The sequence below is a fragment of the Crotalus tigris genome, unplaced genomic scaffold (assembly GCF_016545835.1).
Source record: "Crotalus tigris isolate CLP2741 ecotype Arizona unplaced genomic scaffold, ASM1654583v1 scf7180000018219.524809, whole genome shotgun sequence".
In the NCBI taxonomy this organism is placed as follows: Eukaryota; Metazoa; Chordata; class Lepidosauria; order Squamata; family Viperidae; genus Crotalus; species Crotalus tigris.
This window is the reverse complement of record NW_024096888.1, coordinates 286227-308202: the sequence shown is the minus strand read 5'-3', so window position 1 is coordinate 308202 and position 21976 is coordinate 286227. Positions and strand designations below refer to the sequence as shown.

At 37.9% G+C, this 21976-nt stretch overlaps 1 protein-coding gene across 6 annotated transcripts in view; it reads left to right on the top strand.

The window, feature by feature from the left end:
- RTTN (rotatin) overlaps positions 1-21976 on the top strand; it is a 102155-nt gene that overhangs the window by 45927 nt on the left and 34252 nt on the right. For all 6 annotated transcript variants that reach the window (XM_039349027.1, XM_039349026.1, XM_039349029.1 and 3 more), the window contains 6 exons: positions 257-328; positions 9654-9846; positions 11315-11397; positions 13546-13654; positions 14189-14387; positions 16982-17072. In XM_039349027.1, the coding sequence (XP_039204961.1) occupies positions 257-328; positions 9654-9846; positions 11315-11397; positions 13546-13654; positions 14189-14387; positions 16982-17072 (747 nt within the window). The remainder of the gene's footprint in view (positions 1-256; positions 329-9653; positions 9847-11314; positions 11398-13545; positions 13655-14188; positions 14388-16981; positions 17073-21976) is intronic.

The following is a 21976-nucleotide window of genomic DNA, read 5'->3' as shown; positions in this document are numbered from 1 at the left end:
TTCATCATTTTAAGCTGCTGATCTATGCAAAAATTTGTTCGAAAAATTACATGGAAAGGAAATTTTCCCTCTCTGCATCAGTTCTGCTAAAAATGCAAAATTTGATTTCTTTTTAAATAATCCACTGCATAGCCAAAAGCTTAAAACAGAAAAATTGTAAATATGAATTGCATTGATGATTCACCATGTACTAGCCTAAGTTGTTTTAACTGCAGCCAGATGGCACTGTTGATGCTTGTTTGTTTTTTCTTTGTAGGCTGCATTCATTCTTCAGAATCTTTTGGTTATCCCACTACCAACTGAAGAGGCCAGAGATGTCAATTGGAAGGTGACTGGTTTACTTGATGTGTTATTAATAGGATTATGCACAGTAATTTGTAATTTAGCAAGAGTATAAGCTGTTTTAGATGTACCTAGATGTGAAAATATGCATAATTTACCTTGTTAATAGAGAAGCAAAAGGGTTTTTTTTTCCCCTCCTAGTCTTGTTGATCCTCAAACAAAGCTTTCTATATTAGACAAAAACAAAATCTTGGTGGTTTTCAAATTAAGCTAACCTAAAAAGTAGTTTTAGAAATGTCTTGAAAATAGACCCATCTTTGAAATAAGATAATACATTTATAATTCATTTTTAAAAGAACATATATCTGAATTCAGTTTCAGTGATAAATGTAACTTAGTTGTAATTTATGATCATAGAAACAATGTCCTAAGGCAGTGATGTCAAACCTTTTAGAGACTGAGTGCCCAAACTGCAGCCCACTTATGCATCGTCGAGTGCCGGGTGGGTGTGGCCCATTGGCTGGGTATGGCCAATTGGGTGGACATGGCCCATTGAGTGGGCATGGCTGTGGTGGTAATGGCAGACTGGGTGAGACTAAAAAGTTCAATCAATCAATTCCAACTTTGCAAAATCTTTTTTTCCCCCGCAAGAGGTTGAAATTGACTGATTGAACCTTTTTTTCGCCTAAAGCGAAAAATCTAGGTGAAGGCCTAAGACTGGGGCGACGGCGCGCAGAGAGGGCTCCGAGTGCCACCACTGTCCTAAGGCCATAGGATTATGGATTTTTCCATATCAGGTCAAAGATAGAGGTATAATCTCAGAGGCAAATCTGCCATCACATTCCTTCGCCCTTGCTATCAAACTGATCGGATTCAATTTGTTTTATGTATTTTATGTTACAATATTTATCAAGATTTCCCCATCAAAATGCTTTCCACAGTGGTTCAGAATTAATTTATGGGTTGATCATGGCCTACAGCAGGGTTGGAGAAATATGGCCTTTTTACGATTAGTGAACTTCAACTCTCAGAATTCTGTGAGCCACATGGATGGATCTAGTAAAATAAAGTGCATCAATATAGATGAGATAATGCTGCTTAAGTATTGTTTTCTTGTAGTTGGGGAGAATTTATGAATTTACGAAACAAAATGTAATACAACTTTTTAAAGCTGTATTTGGAATGTCTGATGCTGTTGATATCATATGATGGTATCATATTGTCTCTGTCTCTGTTCTCCTTAAAGTTGGAGTTAGAAAAGGGGAAGTACTAATAAGCAGGTATTCTTTTTTTCAGTGATTTTATATTATAGGGTAAAATTTATACAACTATAAAATAGATGCATTAAAGAAAAAGAAATAAAAATAAGGCATAGAAGAGAATAAACAGAAGAAAAAGGTAAAAAAAAAAAAATCCGCTCCCTTCATCAAACATCTCTTCATTCCATAACTTTCTCCAGTATCTATACACCCATCTTTAAAACCTCATCCCTCACTATTAAACAGCAAATGTCCAACAGGGGTTATCAGAAATGACAACATAAGTATCACAAATTATCTGTTACACCCAGATTGAAACCATCCTTTCTCTTTAAATAAATCCCCCCAAATAAAAATTCAATCCCACTCAAAAATAATTAAACACTATCAGAAATAGCCATCATAATTCAGTCCTAATCAAGGAGCTATTTAATATTCCTGAAAATAATCTTTTAGCCTTGGTTAAATAAATTAATTTTATATATTTTCTGTGGACAGTCTTTTAAAGTCCTCAAAGGAAGTTCTAGCATCCCTCTTCTCATACTCTTCTCCTCTCTGAGTTCTTTTCTTCATTTTTATCAAGCCCTCTTTGTACTTCCAATCTAGAAACCCCAGAAAACCCCTCTTGTAAATTCAGTATAAGAGAATAATCCAAATCACTAATCTAGTTTATTATTTGTTTCTTTTTCAATTTTGAATAATCATCTTTCATTTGTAAATCCATTATTTCCATCTTTTGTGAACTGTAATTTTTAATTCTACTTATAAATCAACTTCAGTTTTATTCAATGGGGCTTAATCCTCTGCAATTATACCAGCGCTGCTAATAAAGAGTTAAATAGGTCAAAAACTTCATGTTACCATGACTGAAATGGCTTTTTTTTAAAAAGTAGATTTAAAGTAGATTTCTGGTGCCCTCTAATGTCTAATCTTCAAAGTCTTTTGAATCAGTACAGATTATAAACAGAGCTTTTTTCCCCCAAGGGAGAGAATCCTTTCAATCAACATTAAAATCTTAAATTTATCTGCGCCCTTAATCTGTTTGAAACTTTCCAAAGCCAGGGATAATCATCCTCTTGCTGTATATTCCAGAAAATACAAATCTTCATACTTGTAGTTAAAATGCTTTTTTAAAGGATTGAAGGACACTCACCCAGTGATTTTGCATAAAATTTGCCAGTCTGAAGGTTCTTAAACTTTAAAGAAAGCCAAAGAATAAAAAAATAAAGTTCAAAGTGATTAAGAGACAAGCCAATCAAAGTTAAGTTTATATAGGCAATATTAAGAAACAAGTCAGTTGAAGTTTATATAGGCAATATTAGTGGCTACAAACACAACGTAATATTATGACTCCCAGTTGGTAGCAAGCCTACTGCAAAAACATACATCCTTTCACAAAAAACCAACTGCACAGAGCACGTATGGGTGATTAGATTATTTCCCTGTAATTCCAGAGAGATTTCAGCCAGAATGGAACATTTAGGCACCAATCCTTGGCCATGCCACCTTCGTCCCCAGTCACCCACCTCAGCCTATTTACAATCAGCTTTCCTCCTCTGCTGACCCTTCATGGCCTCTGCCCCTGGCCCTTCATCCCTGCCCATTCGCCCAGACACCATTTGACCTGGGCCTTTGGCTGCATGGGACAAATAGTCCCCAGCCAATCAGATGGCAGGCAGAAGGAATGGTGCTGTGGGAGCAGCGTGTGATGCAAAAAAATTTTTTTTTGAAAAGTGCTGTGACTGTTCTGCAGGATTTTTTTTAAAGGGGCTGCGCTTTCAGACCAATTAGGTGGCCCCAGAGCATGGTTCTGATAGGACATGTGGGGGGGAATAGGGCCGAGTTATAAAAAGGTGTCAGAGGGGGCAGACAGGCAAGATTATGTTGGGGGCAATGAAGAAGGGAGGGAGGGGCACCTCTAGGGGGCTTCACAGAGATGACTTGGCTTGCAATTCAGCCAGCTCCAATGGAATGAAAAGGGTAAGGAAGAATGACCTGGCACAGCTTCTGGCATTGTGGGGTGGTGGTGCAGGAGGCGAACGGTGGCGGCACGTGAGGGGGCAGGCGAATGGTGGCATGCGGCTTCTGGCGTTGCAGGGGGTGTGACAAGTAAATGATGGTGGTGCACGGCTTCTGGTGTTGCGGGGGGGGCACCACCCTGCCATTACCTCTGCGCCTGGACTCCGGCCTAATGCCCCACCACGCATCACCACCATTTGCCCCACCCTGCAATTCCAGAAGCTGTGCACCACCACCATTCGCTTAGTGCGGCCCCCACAATACCAGAAGCCCCTTGCCACTACTGTTCGCCTGCCAACCCCCCCTTGCCACACCAGAAACTGCCGGGCTTGCTCTTCCTTCCCCCTTTCATTTTGTTGAAGTTAACTGAGTTGCAAGCTAAGCCGTCTCTGCGAAGCTCCCTAGACATGCTCCTCTCTCCCTCTCTTCCTGGTTGACCCCAACACACTCTTCCCTGTCTGCTTCTGGGGCAAAGGGTTGCTGCCTAAACGTCCTAGAGCCATTTCAGCTGCCCTGTTCTACAATTAGGCTTTTTTTTTTTTAACCACAGTGTGTTCCTCTCCTTTAGAGGAATGCCAGTTCACCATTAGACTCACTGGAAGTTGAAGCCTGCATTCTTCAGTCCTTTTTCAAAAATCACTGATGTTCCTATTGCCCTCCCTGCTGAAAATCTAAACAGACTAGAATTGGCTTTGTTAGCAGTGGGAGACAGTCTTTTTGGTTTAGTAATAAAAGTTATAGGGCCAGAAAAGCTTTTTCACAGTTAAAGGAACCAAAGGAATCTCCATGACAGCAAGACTCACTACTCGGACTGATGTGTGGCTCTGTTACTCTCAAAGGTAATGGCATCAAAGAGAGATGTGTGAAAGCAGGCATTGATAGAAACTTTATGTTATTCAAACAGTTGTTTGCAAAATTAATTTTAAAACAACTTAATATAACTACTTGAAGGACATAGAGATGAAAATGGAATTCTTGCTTTGGGGAACATGCCAACCCAGCTTAGTAATAGACAGTTTGGCAAGCTGCCTATTTGAGACTTGTCAGTGTGAAGCTGTTATCTTAATGCTTTTTAGTATGCTTGTGATTAACTTTTTAAATATTTCATGGATGCTTAAGAACTCTTTTTCAATAGTAAGTCTGTGCTTTTTAAATAAATCTTATTGGATTGGACCCAGTGAGTGTTGGGGGGGGGGGAGAGCGAGCTAGTAGCAGTAATTAGCATATGCCAATGGAAATGCCAGTTGAAAAATTCACAAAAGTTGTAATAGTTTTTTTAGCCATTCTTCTTTTCTCTTTAGAAAAATTGAAGCAGTATTTTGTTTTTCCAAGTTAATTTCACTAGTGTGAAATGTAAAATAATAGTATGACACATAGCTCTTCTCTGTCTGTCTGTCTGTCTGTCTGTCTGTCTCTCTCTCTCTCTCTCTATCTCTCTATCTAGCTATTTGTTTTCTGAGGTTTTCGCAGGTGTTTGTATGTAGGTCTTTGGTTATTTGGGTTTTCTCCTGTGTCAAATTGGAAGTGTCTTGGCGATGTATGAGACCCACACTCACAGAAAACCACCACCACAAATCCACGCAAAAAGCAAACCCAAACCGATGATGAAGCACAACCACAAACCATAAGCCAGACCACATCTGCATCATTAGCCACTTTAAGCCCCTCCAATCCCTACATGAAGCAAACTGACACCCACCATGAAGATGAGGCACGACCACGAATGCGAAGCCAAACAATAGCAATGCAGTTCATCATCTCAAATCCCCCTGCAACTCAGACTAACCTGAGCACAACAAAGCCCCCACCCAAACAGAATACTCCCCCATCCAATCAGAGCACAGCCAAGCTCCTAACCAATCAGAACACACTTCCACCCAATCAGAAGACAGCCAAGCTCTCACCCAATCAGTTCATACCCCCACTGGCAGTTAAAAAGAAGAAACAGCTACGATCACACATTGCTCCTAGAAGCACGAAGCCGAAGACACCAGCCTGAAGATGACGAATGAGACTTCGTCGAAACGTCGCCAAGACACTTCCAATTTGACGCGGGAGAAAACCCGAATATATATATATATATATATATATATATATATATATATATATATATATATATATATATATATATATATATATTAAAAATTAACCTAAAAATTGAGGAACATAGTCTCCTGGGTGTATACATATTCAAAGGATAAAAACGAAATACTTCTGACATGAGTGATGAGAGGATCAATCGACCGGGCCCCATAACGAGGTCTATGAGCCGTGTGCAGGCGCGTTGTGCTTATAAGCGAGCTCCCCCACCCTCTGGCTTTTAACACCCTGACGATGATGGCAGCAATACAGCCATCGAAAGCTAGGTTATTTTATTAAACATTTAATTGTTTTACCTCCTGGTGCTCGTTTTTATCCTTTGAATATATATATATATATATATATATATATATATATATATATATATAGAGAGAGAGAGAGAGAGAGAGAGAGAGAGAGAGAGAGAGAGAGAGAGAATGCATCAGCAAACATCCAACTGATATCCAACATAGTTGAAATAGAGTGGGTTAAGTTCAGGTTTCTTGAGTCACTGGTGGAAAAATAGAAGTACAGGGCCACTGCTGTCTTTGAATTGTTAATATGGTGCCTTGTTTCACTGAAAACTAAGATGCAGGTCATTTAGGCACTGTCCTGCTGGTCTTGCTCAAATCTTACAGATTTGAGACATGGACATTGTTAAATGCAGGCCTGAACAAGCCTGATGGTTTCCTAATGTGACACCAATAACATCCACTGGAATCTCCCTCCACAGCTGCCTGAAAATACTTTAAGAATGAGATTCAGTAAATAACCTACAAGAGAGGTTGAAATGCAAACATGCAGATTAAGATGATTTGGACATGCATGCAGAATGAAGGAACATAAACTTCACAGATCAATATGGAGAAAGTAAACTACACAGTGAAAGTTTCAGTGAACAGCACAAACAAAAATATGGCCAAAGGAAATTGAAGATGGATTGAAAAAAAACCTGACTCAATTTAAATGGTACAAAATAACTAGCCCACAATTGGAAAACATGCAAAACCAGTGTAACTGAAACACCATAGCAACATCCTGGCTCTGAGGTTAACATTGTCCAGATGCTCACTAAGAAAATGAAAATCAAACCTAAAATTTGTGATGGCTATTTACAACCTAAGGTATATATTGATAGTCTAGACTTTATGACGGATAGCATAAGAATGAATTTGGCAAGAGTCTTTGGAACAGATTTCCATTTATTGAATGAAAGATGTCAGTGTTGTCTGCCAGTTCTGTATTGGGATTAACAATTTTAGATGCCACTGGGAAGCTAGCATAAAGATTAATATAATTTTAGGTGCCGCTGCAGTGCTAGTGTAAAGATACTATTTGCCACTTAAAACAGATGCAACTCTGACAACCTATGTTAAACATATTAGAGTTACAACTGAAATCACATTGAAGGTGAAAGAACTGAAAAATGAGCCCCAGCCATATTTTTTCAGTTCATTTCTTTTAAAAGATTTAAAAAATAAAATTAAATATTATTTGAAGCAACCAATCTGAGGTTACAACCCATATTTCTGACATCTGACTCATTTTTAAGCTGGTCTGTAATGTAATAAACTTCATAGAATTCTAGGATACTGTAATCATTTCATTTTGTACTAATACATTTTGCAGCATTGTGTTCACACTTCTGCCAACATACACAGTCAATCCCAAATTTGCTCAAGTCTTAAATTGCAATTATGAAGCATTCACCTAGCAATTAAATTTGCTATTTCAAATGGAAAATAACCAACTATTAATGTACTATTCACCTGGAAAGATGTTTATAGTATTTCTGAGTTTTTAAACAAATGGTATCAATGCAGTAGTGCAAGATGATTTTGCAAGAAGCCAATTAGTTTGCAAGTTTTTGTGACTGAGTGTCTGACGCTGAACAGTTCCTTTCAAGGTATCACCACTTTTCAAAGGATGCACCAACTTCTGTATCAGTCATAAAAAAAGAATCTCAGGTTAAATCCTACTTCCTAAAGTCACAGTTGCAGCTGTTCAAATAGGGAATCAGCTGTTTTCATCCCACACCATTCAGAACCTCATATAATCCAGTTTCTTAATCATTAAATGTGCATCCCCATTTCAGAGGTTCTCTGAATCATGCAAGGAGCCCACAGTGGGAGAAGAGATGGTGGTTTGGGCAGGGCAGGACACATGTTGCATGCAAGTAATCCATGGCCTAAAGTTTGAATGCAATGATTATTTAAATTATATATCTTATTTTAATGTCTGAAGCACTTGAAAGAACAGTATATGTGTGGTGAATATTGCAAAAAGAAAATATTACAAAGAAGAACAGACTGAGTAGTGCACAAGATTAAATACATATCAGTGCAATTAATATACAAGAGTGATTATTTGCTGGGTTAGTATTTTCTTCTCTTACAAACAATATTTTTGAAGTCAGTAATCATCACATTTAGTTCCAGTTCAATGGATCACAAATGTTATATAGTTTCAAGGTGCTTGGTATCATTTCACACACATGATTATGACTCCAGTGGTTTTAATATACCTTTGAGGCTGTAAACTACTAGGCATAAAAATCTAAAATTGGACTCAGTTGAGCCAAGTTTTTTAAAAGATTGATTCAATGTGATCATTCTTAGCATCTGCAAAGCTGTCATGCTTGACTTGGTTGGTACATCTTGCTTGGATATTCTGCACTTGAATTCCCATTTTCTGTGATAGAGTTAAAGCATGCATGCCCAGATAATTAGACATTTTTTTTTCCTTGAGGCTCATTTGAAACAAAATGTAGTGATAGATACTTTCATTAGTAAAGATTGGGAGGGGAAAATGAAGGGCTTCCGTAAATATGTGTTTATAAATTCTTTTTTTCAACATCCTGAAAAGTTTTAATAATCAACTGTGGCCATAGATTTCACCAAACCGCCCCTACGGTTTTCTTGCAAGGTTTTTCAGAAGTGGTTTGCTATTGTCTCCTTCCGAGGGCTGAGAGAGAGTGACTGGCCTAGGGTCACCCAGTTGGCTTTGTGTCTAAGGCAAACTACAGCTTAGGGTCTCCCGGTTTCCAGCTTGATGTCTTAACTATAGGACCAAACTGGCTGTCAACCATATTTCATTCAGTGGTTTTCATGAGTGCCCAGTATACCTGTTAAAATTAAGTTATAGACATTATGTGAAAAAAAATAAATAGTGCAGGGAAGAACAAGGTAAGGAGAACAAAAAATAGTGTTTAAATTATTAGTTAAATCCTCCAGATTATAACAGACGTTGAAGTTTGTTTGAATTCTGCAATTACAATTGTACCACAATTAAGAGCTTGGAAGTTAGTTTTCAAAAAAAGTGAAGACCCATGAGGAGATTCCCCCCCCCATAAGCTATAAATTGCAGTTTACCTGCATTTTCATGGATTTACAATTGAGAGATTCTTGCCCACATTTGCTGTGAGAAGAAAAATGTGAGAGTTGCCTAATTTGACATCAGATTATTAACAATCAGAAAAACAGTTTTCTACTTAAGAAGTATAGTTATAAAGTACAGATAGATTTTGCTTAACAACCATCAAGCAACCATTCAGCTACCATTCAAAGTTACAATGGCACCGAAAAGGTAACTTTACAACCAGTCCTCACATTTATAACTGTCACAGTCTCCCACAACCACATAATTCCATTTGCATATTTCACAACGGGCTTCTGACAAACAGAGTCAATGGAGAAACCAGCAGTAAAACTGCAAATCATGTTCATGTGATGTTTTGTTTGATGACCTGTGGTGTCTTGTGTAATGATCAAATGGGAAGTGATGTAAGTCAGAGGTAGTTTTGCTTATGTCTGTGTTGCTTAGCAACAGAGTTGCCAATCCCAGTTGTAGTCACTAAGCGAGGACCACCCGTAAACAAAATCCTCAAAACTGAAAGAAAAGAAGGGGAGGAGGAGGAAATTTAATTTGTGGTACTCTACCTTTGAGTCACAGGATAAGAAGCTATAATGTAAGGAAGAGAAAATTTTCACATCTTCCTTCCTTCCTTCCTTCCAGGGGCCCTGCGTACACGATGAAGCAACTGGTTTATCTCTGTCTGGAAAATCTGCTCTGCAGGCCTTGCTCTATCATTGCCACTTCTATGAGCATTTGAATGAGATGGCAAAGATATGTTATCTGGGTCGGTATACCTTTGATGTGGATTTTTGCTTGGGAGATCAACTGGTATCAACAAAGAATAGCATGAACGGTAAGTGATACTTCCAAGAATTCACGTAGTATGAATCTCACTGTTCTTCCCCATGTCCTCAATAATTTTTTCTTATGATCGCAGTTTTAATTATGTGACAATATAAACTATTATCCTCTGGGAATATGTAACATTACAATAAACTAAAATAAACAAAACTTTACTCCTTAATCTAGTTCAATGTTTGGGGTACAGATTAAAAAATGTGTCTGTAGTTGGAGGTAGAAAAGGAAGTTTTTTTTAGTAAAGGTTATTCTTTCTCATCATGAAAAAGAATAATTGACTGTGTGGAATTTCTAAAATGTGTATATTAATTAAAACGTTAAGGAGAATGCATCTATAATATAAAGAAAGGAAGAGGCTTTAGAAAAAGACAAGGTACGAGCCTGGAGTTTATTTCCCTGTTCCTTGTGACTGTGTTAATGATGTCCTGTGAGAAATTCCATACTGGGTTTATGAAATACTTTTTCATTTCATGAGAATTGTTGGCAGCACTCCATAGAGCGCAGGGCCCACTTCATATGTATTCTTTGAAGGGAATATAGTGAAAACTATCAATTCTCAGTGTATCATGGAGATTTGTTTGGCAGACAATTAGTCTGGATACATGAAGTAAACAGTTGGTGGCTTATTGCTGTCTCTTGTATAAAATGATAGGGAACTTGTTGTGGCTGTGTTCTTTGCAATCAGCATTCCCCCCCCCCCCGCTCTCCTTCTCCATCCTGCTAAATCAAGTGTACCTTCACCTTAAGTCTATTCACTGTTGAGTAAATCAATATCTCAGGGCGTAAAATTATACACAACAGTTTGTCATCAGTTTTATGACACAAAATGCTTATTAGTGAAGATTAATTACCATGTCCCACACTTCAGCTTCACAACTGAAGATGCAAAATATGCAAAATATTGAAAAAAATTTTTGAAAACATTTGTATATTTATAAAGAAAAACCTTTGTAAGCATTTCACCCACTGTTGACTTTTGCTTACTGGACAATGAAAGGGGCTGTTTAAAGGTTAAAAATAATTAGGTAAGGAAATCTAGTTAGGTTAATTGTGTTTTCTTGGTGTTTTTAGCCAAACCACAAACTATGGTTCCCTGGATGAGGCTTATGGACAACCAAGTTATTATTGGATATCTTAGATTCCACAGCTCACTATCTACAGCAGAGGTGGGGAACTATGGACCCTTTATGACTTGTGGACTTCAACTCCAAAGAATTCCTAAGCAGCCATGGTGTCTCAGGAATTCTGGGAGTTGAAGTCCACAAGTCACAAAATGGCTATAGTTACCCACCCTGAAATACAGGGAAGGGTAAACCTATGCCCAGATTTACTCTTGCTTTTGAAATTATGGAAGAGGCATGGCTCATCTTGAAATGACATGAAATGCTTCAACAGGCTAAAAATTTATTGGTGGCAAGAGTAAAATTTTATAACCATGGATTTCCTCTGTCTCCCCTTTCCAGACTTTGAAGATTCTCTTTCTGCTTGGAGAATCCAGGATGGTGGGAACCAATCTCCACATTCTCAGTCAACTACTGATACTTGGGTCAGTTGAACATACAGTGAAATGGGATAGTCCGGAGAACTAGGATTCCATTATACTAGTTGTGTTTTTTGTTGAATTTCTTAATACACTTTAATTTTTTTTTTAATTCCTCTTTTGCTCACCTTCAGAACCTTTCACCTTTCAGCAGGAAATGTTAAAAATACTTGTGGATGTTTTCAGGGTGGAAGACATCCAGTAATTTTTGTTAGGAAAAGTAAAAAAAAAAAATACTTTCACTTCCAAAAATGGAGTTCTGTCTAAAACAATGCTACTGCACGCCACAATATTTCTTTGTATGTGAACTATTTCTATTAATATTTTCTAGAATGGTTTCTATATCTGACATTAAGCAAATTAGCATTAGCTACTGAGAATAGGGTAAACCAAGTTTTTTCCTCTCTCAAGAAAATTGACTCTTGTAGGTAATTATTTTATATTAAGTATAAAGTCTGTAGTCTTAAGGTGACCAGTGACAATTAGTTTATTCCCATTTCATTTCTTTCAAGAAAAAGCCATTAATACAGAATCAATATTCAAACTGTCTTGTGCTTTACTTTGCTCCTGAGCCTTGGAATTGAAAAACATGGCCCCTCTCCTGAATGGACTGCTTTCCACCTGCCCTTTGTTTTTCCAATGACTAGATTTGCTATCATACTATTTTTTCACCAACCATGTGAGAACTAACTCCGACACTAGCTAGTGAGTATTCTTGAATCACAGAGGTTGATGAAAATTCCCAGCCTGTAGCTTTTAATCTTTTTCAATAAATGTTAATTATTTGGTATTCTTGTGAGCTTTCCTAAGTGGTAGGATGGAGCCTTGCCATGTTCTCTGAAAAAGTAATGTGCTTATGCTCTGGCCACCAGGGTGCACATACATCTTTGTTTTTGACTAGCTCTGTGCTGGATTCTTTAATTTCATCATTGTCATCATCACTGAGAAGTTGATGTGCTGAAAAAGGAAAGCAGAAAGCTGTAGCATCTTTTTGTTATTTATAGTATGCTTCTGGGCCCTCCATAGGCTGCTCAGATAATAGAAATGAAAACATCTTATTTCCCATGTGTAACAAAATGGGAAAGGAAATGCTTTAAATGGTATAGTGCTTAATGGGCACAAGTTATTAATTAAATTGAGAGTGCCTTAAATGACTCTCTTGTTCCTTGTTGCACACTTAGCAAAGAGGAGGGGATATTTGGGTTGCTTTGTGTTATAAAGGAATTCCCATCCACTCTGTAAGGCTCTAGAAATACAGTCATGCTTAAATTAGAGGTCTTATTACAAATCCTTATCCCTAGTTCTATGACAAAGACCAGTTTACATATCAATAGAACTGATTGAGTTTGGCTTCTGTGATGCCTCTGGATGAGTCTCAATGTCCCATGTGTTAGATGAGGTTTTATAGGTCAATTATACTAAGATTACATGATCCATCACCATGCTTCATGTATAGTCGCCATCTGTTTCTAAACACAGTTCAGTATGGTAATTATGACATATAGAGCCTTATAGACTATTACGAAGAGACAGTTTGGCATAGTGCTTAAAGTAGTACCAGGTAGGAGATCATTAATTCCAGTCCTGGCTTAGTCATGAAGTCAGTTAGGTGAACTAAGGTAAGACTTTTTCAGACCTAGGAAGAAGAACGCAGTAGCAAATCACTTCTAAAAATCTTGCCAACAGAAATACAGGGCATTCGCTAGGAATCAACCTGACCCAAAGGCATGTGTGTTCATACAACACACACACACACACACACACACACACACACCCCACAATATTTGAAGCACCATATTTTCTGGAACGGTTTTCAGAAAATACCTTTCCCTTTGCCTCCTTAGCATGCCAAGTGTATTTGGTGGGAACAGGGAGGTGAGAATGGAGAAGGGATGACATGATTTTGTCTCAATGGCTACAGAAATTCTTCTGAGATGATTTACTTGAGTGAATCCCCTGCAATTTTCTTGCTTCGTTTACGTGCTTTGAATTCCATTACAGTAGTCTGAATTTATTTTATTATAGTCCCAGTTTTAGTATTTTTTATTGCTGCTAGGCACTGTGAGCACCATTTGGGCGAAAAGATGGGGTATCTCAGCTAAAGAATAAATAAAAATGCATATTAAATAAAGTTATCAACTTGGTTCTTCTTAGATAATTTCAGTATCACCATCACCGGGATGTGCTATGGAAGTAGAAGCACCCTCTTCGCCAGCTGTTAGTCTTATTCACGATGCATCATTGAACCGACTCATAACTCAAGGTTGGATACACTTGAGAACTATATTAAACAACTTCATTTCTTGGTCATGCTATGTACACAGTACATGCTAAAAATTTTGGAATGGATTGTCCAAACAGCAGACCATCGCCTGGTAGTTTATTTTTGAAACTCTCAGGTGATCAAGGCATGGGGTGGAAAAGCTGAAAGATTAGCTCTGTACACCTTTCAGATATCAGCAGCTCTGTTTTGAAATACAATGTGTTTTACAATTGTAAATGTTCCAAACTGACAAAACTCTCTTTGGGCCTGTATTGTCCTAGTCCTATGAGTCTTACTGGACTGTTGCATGTTGTTCTATCCTAACAGAGGAATGTTCAGTTTAAGAAACAGCAACTGGCAAGTTGGGTTTTTATGGGAACATTTGGCACAATAGTTGTTTTGAAACTTCATGTAGCTAATAGAATTGATTGATTGATTCTCTGTTGTTCATGTCAGGGTGAGGAATATATCTCAAGAGTTTCATGTAAATCCACATTTCATGTAGCTTTTTTTCTTCTGAATGTTGTGTTCTAGGTCAGAGTGACACAACCACAACAGCATCTTCAAGTCCACATGTTTCCCCAGAGGCTGTCATTAGACCTAATCAGTGTATGGTAGTCACACCTCCTCTCCTATCAGCTGTGTGTGGCGTGTTGGACAACCTGCTAGTTGTTACTCCAAAAGAGACTAAAATTGCTCTTCAAAGAGCACATACACTAACTGCTCTCAGTAGGTAAGAGATCAATAACTAGAGAGCTTGCAAATAGACTGTGACAAATGATATCCCAAGCTTTGTTACATATATTGATAAACTGTTGAGTGTTCTGAGAATTTAAAAGTAACAAACCAGAAGAATCCCTTTCTTCTTGAAAATGGAGCAAATCTGGAACATCTCGAAGGGCTGAAATTGTCGGGGTTGGGACCAATGTGTGTTCAGGTCAGAAAGAACTGTTGTGTATACATTGGAGGCCTCTTAATGTCAGGTCTGGGGAAAAAAACAAAATCTATTAACTGGATAGGCTAGGAGGAAAAAGTTAAGGATTTAAAAGAAAGAAAGAGAATGAGAGAGAGAGATTTGATTTTTGGGATAGATATATTTTTGTATTAAATAAATAAATATTGTTTATTAAACTTACATGCTGCCTGAACAACTTTCTCTGTATGACTTTTTGCTTGCTTGCAATAATGAAACTCCTCTGAGTCAGTGAAGCTTTTGAAAAACTGATACTTTGGAGGGTTGAGATTTATTGTCTATATGGAATGTGGTTTGACAGTTTTTAACAATTCCATACTTATTGAATTAGGAGTTGGTCAAAATAAAAAGTAACTGTTGTTTTAGTTGAGATTATAAAAGCACATAATTTTCATCTGTTTTCTGACTTCTTAAGACCTGTATATAAAAAGTAAAACATAATCTTTTGACTCAATCTTATGCATTAAATTTGCATCATCCCTAAATAGTGTACTATATTTTCTAAACTTCTATGCTGAGGCAAATGTTTAAAATGCATAGTGAAATAATCTGTATATTAAATCTACTTGAGATATACTTTTATCTTATTATCCAATGACTACAAAAGTAAGATTAAATAAAATAAAATACATTAACATTCATAAAAGAGTCATTATACATATATCAAATCAACATTAATAATGTGTTAACATAAAATAGCTGTTGATGTTAAAATTAGTTTTGTTAAAAGTATGAATTTGGAAGTCCTAAATTTAGCTTTGTCAACTGTAGAGTCATAAGATGACTAGGTATCTTGATCCAAATAGTTTTGCTATTTTTGTTAACCAGACTTTATCTATAAGAGTTTACAGTTTGTGTCCAAAGAGACTACTTCCCACTGTTAATTTCAATAGCCTAACTGCACATAACACGAAACTAAAAATGAACTACTTACGGTTTAAACATGAATCCCTTACTTCTCTTTCACTGTCAATAGTCTTGGTTTGACACTCTAGAATAGTATTCTCTAATGAGGACTAAAGACTAAGACTTTGTGTCCTAACTTAAATAAAAACTTTTAACTACCCTAATCCTAACCTTATAGATCAGACATGTCAAACTCGTGATATTGTGCAACGTATCTGGATGGTTCTGCCATTGCTGGCAATGGGGTGGGCGTAGCTTCCAGATGATGCGTCCGGCCCGTGGGCCGGCAGTTTGACACCCCTGTTATAGATGGTCCAATGTCAAATATAGTAGAATATTTAGATGGACTCCCAAACTTTAAGTAGAGCCTAGATTGTTGGGTGGTGGCTGGAGGAATGTTCTTTCATTCTTTTCCCTGCATATTTCTGTGGTTTTTGTTTTTTGAAGTCCTACAATATCAGTCCTCTATATTAGTTTTTCCATTAGGCACAACTCTCCCTCTGGATTGGATGTGATTGGACTGGTTGTATGTAAACAGGCACTGAGTTCAAATAGACAAATCAGTAGGGTGGTATCCCTAAAAAGGGAATTAAAACTTATTATGGATCAGGTAGCCCTTTCTTTGAAGGATCATGTACACAGCATTTAGTTGTTTAAGATTAAAGCTGTTCCTTGCTGTCCAGTGGTACCAGTTGTATGTCCTCCATGGAGAAATTAATCTGGTCACCTTTGTCCGCCTGAATCTAGCTAACTATATGAAATGGCCACATCTTTGGGAAATTCAAAAAATACAATTGTATTGTATCCAAGTTGTTTTTTACATATGCATTTTATGGGCAATAAAGCATGAATCTCAGGGCTCCTGCACTCAGTTTATATGCAAATCCAGCTCATATCTGGTGTTGGTTCTTACCTGCAGATCCCCAAGGATCTAAGGCAGTGCATCCGAGAGGTTGCCAGCTCTCTTCTGAGTCTCATCTGACTGCATGTTATGTGTCCCACTTTCTAGCAAAGGGAAACTTGAGTTCATAGAGCATCTGTATATAGAAGCAACCAGAATGTGGAGCTTCTTCCACAACAAAATAAGACTATTGTTTGTTTTATTTGCTTTTTAGGCAGCTAGAGAAAACAACATCATATAATTTTAATTGCTTATGCTGCTGTCTGGTTTTATTATTATTTCCTTTTTGTAGCTTCTATATTTTATTGCCCTTGTTATATGTTCCCTTTTATTGACCGGGGTGAAATCCTGTTGGTTTCTAAATAAATGTATATTGGCGATTTCCCCTTTATAGTGGAAAAGAAGGAAGGTGCATTCGTGTTCATACTAAACAACAACTTGCCTCTATTAATGCAAGCCACGGTATGAGTAAGCAAGACCATTTTTAATGATTTGTGCTGGAATTCATATTTATTTCTCTTAACATATATGTCTTTGTTTTTGTTAGTCTTGTAAATTCTGGCTTGCTGGAGAGATACATATTTGAAATGAAAGCTCCTCTGCCTTGGCCAGCTCATGAAGAATATTCCAAAATGCAGGTTAGTTAGTGCTTGGTTCCTGTTCCTTTCTAGTGAACGACTTAATTTGCTTAAAAGTTTAACCTCTGTTTTTGAAGTGGATTTAATTAATTGGCACTCTATTGTTCATTTTATTAAAGTTGTCAGATTACCCAGACTTTATTGGTGTTTATTGTGAATATTGAACATAATGTGTCCTAAGGGAGAGTTATGGTTCTCTTCAATTGATGAGAATATAGGCTATAGAATATAACCTACTAGAGAAATAAAGTTTAAGGTACTTGCTGTACCTTGAATGTGTCTCTGCATGTGGAAAGACTCTTACAAATAATTAAGAGTAATGACAAAAATGTTTCTTCAAAGGAATAAATGCTTCTTCCTTTAACCTGCCCCTTCAGCAAACTTCTGTTTCACCGCAATCCAGACAAAGTGGCTTTGGACAACTTTAACAAGTTTTCCTTTATTATTAAAAATACTGTTGGTCATATATCTGTTCCAGAGTTATCAAGCTGCCTTAGCTGTTAAAGTTAGTGGCAGAGTCCAGAACATAAGAATATTGAGCTCTGTGACTTTGCCTTCTGGGGAAAAAAATTTCACACATACAAAAAAAAATAAATAAAGTAGTCTGATCTATCTATATAAATAAAAATGTAAGTGTTCGTTTGTTCAAAATCTTAAATCTCCGAAAGTTCTTCACCGATTGCTTTGAAATTTTGGCACAACGTTGCATTTGAATCGTGTTTTTATATACCTATATTATATAGCTGTCACACCTGTGACAGGGAAAAACATGCTTTTTTGAAAAACAGCACCATCTGTTGGACGTAAAAGCAACACACGCTACATGTGCTTTCTCTTTTCTTTCTTTTTCATTTAACCAGACTGAGCCACAGCAACGCATGGCCAGGTACAGCTAGTCAGATATAAAAATACTGTTTGGTCAAGTACCTGTTTTCTCTTTTACCCCAGTTCTTTTCCTTGCCCTTTCTGTAATATCCATTCAATTTTGACTCTGTGGACAGGGACTACTCTACTTTTTCATATCTGTGGCACTGTATAGATTAGTAAAAAGAACTCATTAACAACACTTTTGTCCCTTTGCTATAAATATGCATTTCCTCTAAACCAATTTTTTTCAAACTGGGGAACTTTATGATGTGTGGAATGCAACTCCCCAAATTCTCCACTGCTCTAAACCAAACGTTCCCAATTCCTAGTCAGATCTATATTTTATAACACTGATCTCCACCATAGTTAAGCTTGGTGTCAATTCAGAAAACCAATGTCCTTTCTCAGAAATATTTGTTCAGAGTGTTCTTTCCTTCACGTTCACCAACAAGATATTTTAGAATTAGAGGTGAAGTAGACAGTGGCAAGTAGCAAGGTGCAAGAGATGGATTACTCTACTTTGATGAAAACTTGTCTTTCTTGATTTCTAGCCCAAAGTCATTCCATCAGGTTATTTATCTGAACTATAAGATACTTCAGTATGTTGGTTTCCTTCTTCCTATAAACCAGTCAGGGATAGAGTTTGACTTGAGTGGAGTAAAACTCCCATGAATCAATACAATTCTTGACATTGGAAGCTGCTGTCAATTAACCAATATAAGCAACAACTTCTTATTACTTGTAATCTTGCAGAACAAATTGGCATTTTAAAATAGCATATTCGGATGTTACATCTGTTTTATGCAAGATAGAGGTTTAAAACAATAAGTGGTTAATTTTTATTAGGATTATTACTTACTAAAAATTACATTAAAATTGCCTAAGATGCTACAGCTACTAAGGAGGCAAAAATAATTTCATCTTAGAATTCATCTTTTCTTGCTATAGCTGAGAACTGAAGAATTGGGGAGGGGGAGGGTTGAATACCAAAGTGCAGGAAAGAAAGTGCTTGTGTGCTTAGGAATCTGTGTGCCACAACATCTTGCTCTATTAATTATTCAAGACCTGCAGTGCCTTAGTTGATTGCTGTGTAGTTGTAAAACTCAGGTAACTGAATTACTGTTGTGCAACTGAATACGGAGAAGTGACATCAAAGCTTCTTTGATCTGACTTCCCCATGTGAATCTTCTTGTGAATGGAAAGGAAGATAAAGTGTGAGCAAGATCAATAATATGCTCAATGAGCTTTAGCGTTTTTCTTTTTAGAAAGATGTATCCTTTCCCCTAGGTCTCTATTAAATCTGGTTCAAAGGGTGCCCAGTTGCAAAACTTTGGAAACTTGACATGTAAGCAACAGTTACGCCATAAAAATACTGAAATAATTTATTCCATCCCTCCCCCTACACTCAACCCCCCCATGCAAAACCCTCTGTTTTTAATGGTCTTTACAAGTGGTACAGCTTTATTCTCATGAGGGCAGGCATCAGGAAACAGATGGGAAATGTTCCAATTTCCATGGCAATCAGATCATTCCTCCCTCTTTCACATTCTCAGTTGCTGAACAAGTAAAGCAGAATATCTGCATTCAAGTACCCCTCCCAGGCAAGCAGACCAATGTCTGATAACTTTTTCGGGCAGCATCACACAATTTTGCAAGCACTATAAGGCAAGGTAGAAAGAATCATTTAAAATGGCTAAAGCCATTTCACAATCCTGAAATCTTACAGATTTTCACCCTTTTAGCTTTCTACTGTTATATATTATCTTGAGTATATGAAGTATATTAAATAATTTATTCTACTTTTTTCTTTAATTAATACTCTTTTGTGTGCAGATTAGTGTTGAGTAATGTATGGCTGCCATGTTGCCCACTCTAATATATCTTGCTTGTATTTTCCTCTTGATTGTCAGGTGTGATGAATTGGAGTCATTAGGGCCAGAATTAGAGAGCCAGTTTGGTGTAGTGATTAAGGCATCAAGCTAAAAGCTGGGAAACAATGTGTTCTAATTCCGCCTTGGACACAAAACCAGCTGGGCCACCTTGGGCCAGCCACTTTCTCTCACTCTAGAAAGGAGACAGTGGCAAACTGCTTCTGAAACCCTTGTCAACAAAACTGCAGACACTTGTCCAGCAGCTTCCAAGAATCAGACACGACTGAATGGAAGGGGGGGGGGGAGAATGGGTCAAGAAGCTTGCAGATGTTCCAGTCATAAATTTATCACGGTGTCTCCTAGGAAAGCAAGGAGAGTTGCCTGTTTGCATCAGATGGCCATGATTCTTTGTGCATATGCAGCCTTATTCATAGTGTAACCAATTTGAAGATATTGGTTGCTTTGGATATACATCTTGATCTATCTATGACAGTGGTTCTCAACCTTTTTAATGCCGTGACCCCCAACCGGTTGTAAGTCGAGGACTACTCAACCGGTCGTAAGTCGAGGACTACTCAACTGGTGCAGCACCGTTTGCAGAATGGGACTTTTGGCAGGCTCAGCAGGGCAGAGACAGCCTAGACAATTCCTATTGGCTTTTGAAAGCCAATTGTAAGGACCCACCCCACTTTGCATCTTAAGAAGACAGAACTCTTGGAATACTTCTTCCAACAGGAATCCTTTATTAAGAGAAAATGGTTGCAGGCATGCTAGACAGGACTTGGGGTTCAAGCTCTTCCATTCAAGGTTTTAAGGGGTTCCCCAGTAGTCCCACCCAATCAACCCCCCTTCCAGTGATAGTTTCAAGTATCACAATTCCGCCCCCTTTCTTCTTTCTTCCGTCTGGATGGGGACTTCAGATAACTACATGAAAGGCAACTACCCTCCTTTGGTATGCTAACGCTTCGAGGTTACAATAAACACACATTCAGCATTCCGCTCTTTGAAGTGTAAAGAAGGAAGTGAGGGCCATAAAGCCCCTTTGTTCTCCCCCTTCTCTCCCTCTTATGGCAGAATCCAGAGAAGGCAGAATTGGGAGTTTCTATATTTGATAATTTAAAGATGAAATATAATTGGATTCTGACATCCGGCCCCTCTTAACAATAAGAGAGATCCACCTGAAAGAAAACACAAGTATAAAATTTAGTCAGGCTTGTTAGGATACTCTGTGTGAAACTTCTTCAATAGCTTCGGGGCTCTGACATGACGTTTATGGACCCACTCATTTTGTGAGGGAGGGAGGTGTTTCCAGGCAACTAGGTACTGAGTTGCCCATGATATCTCCTAGAATCAAGGATTTCCTTTATTTCGAAGTGTTGTTCACCCTCCACCATGAGTGGAGGTGGTGGTGGGGGGATTTTTGGCCGTAGATGTTACTGATGCTCTCTTTTCAGCAAGCTGCAATGAAAAATTGGGTGTATTTGCCTGAGGTTTTTGGGTAATTCTAATTCTACTGTTACTGGATTTATGATTCTTTTAATTGGAAAAGGTCCTATATATTTTGGTCCAAGTTTTTTACAGGGCTGTAGGGACTTTAGGTATTTTGTAGATAAGTACACCATTTCTCCTATAATGAATGGTGTAGGCTCAACCCTTTTTTTATCGGCTTGTGCTTTGTATGCCCGCCTAGCTTCATCTAGTGATTTTCTGACTATTGGCCAGGTGTTTTGTAGGTTTTCCATCCATTCTTTCAGTGAAGGGATCGTTGGTTCTTTTGGGGTTAACTCTGGCATAGGGTTGAAACTTTGACCGTTGGCTATTTGAAAAGGAGTGTAGCCTGTGCTGGAGTGGACTGCATTATTGTAGGCAACTTCTGCAAAAGGAAGTAAGTCCGTCCAATCACTCTGTTGGAAATTTAAAAAACATCTCAAATATTGCTCAAGTACCGACTGGCAGCGTTCCGCTTGTCCATCTCCTTGAGGGTGGTGGCTAGATGTCAATCCCTGAGTGGTCCCTAAGAGGGATAAAAATTCCTTCCAAAATGCAGACGTAAATTGCACTCCCCTATCAGAGATGATGCGTTGGGGTGCCCCGTGCAATCTGTAAATGTGCTGGATGAAAAGTTTTGCTAAGGCCTTTGCAGTGGGAATTTTTTGGCAAGGGATA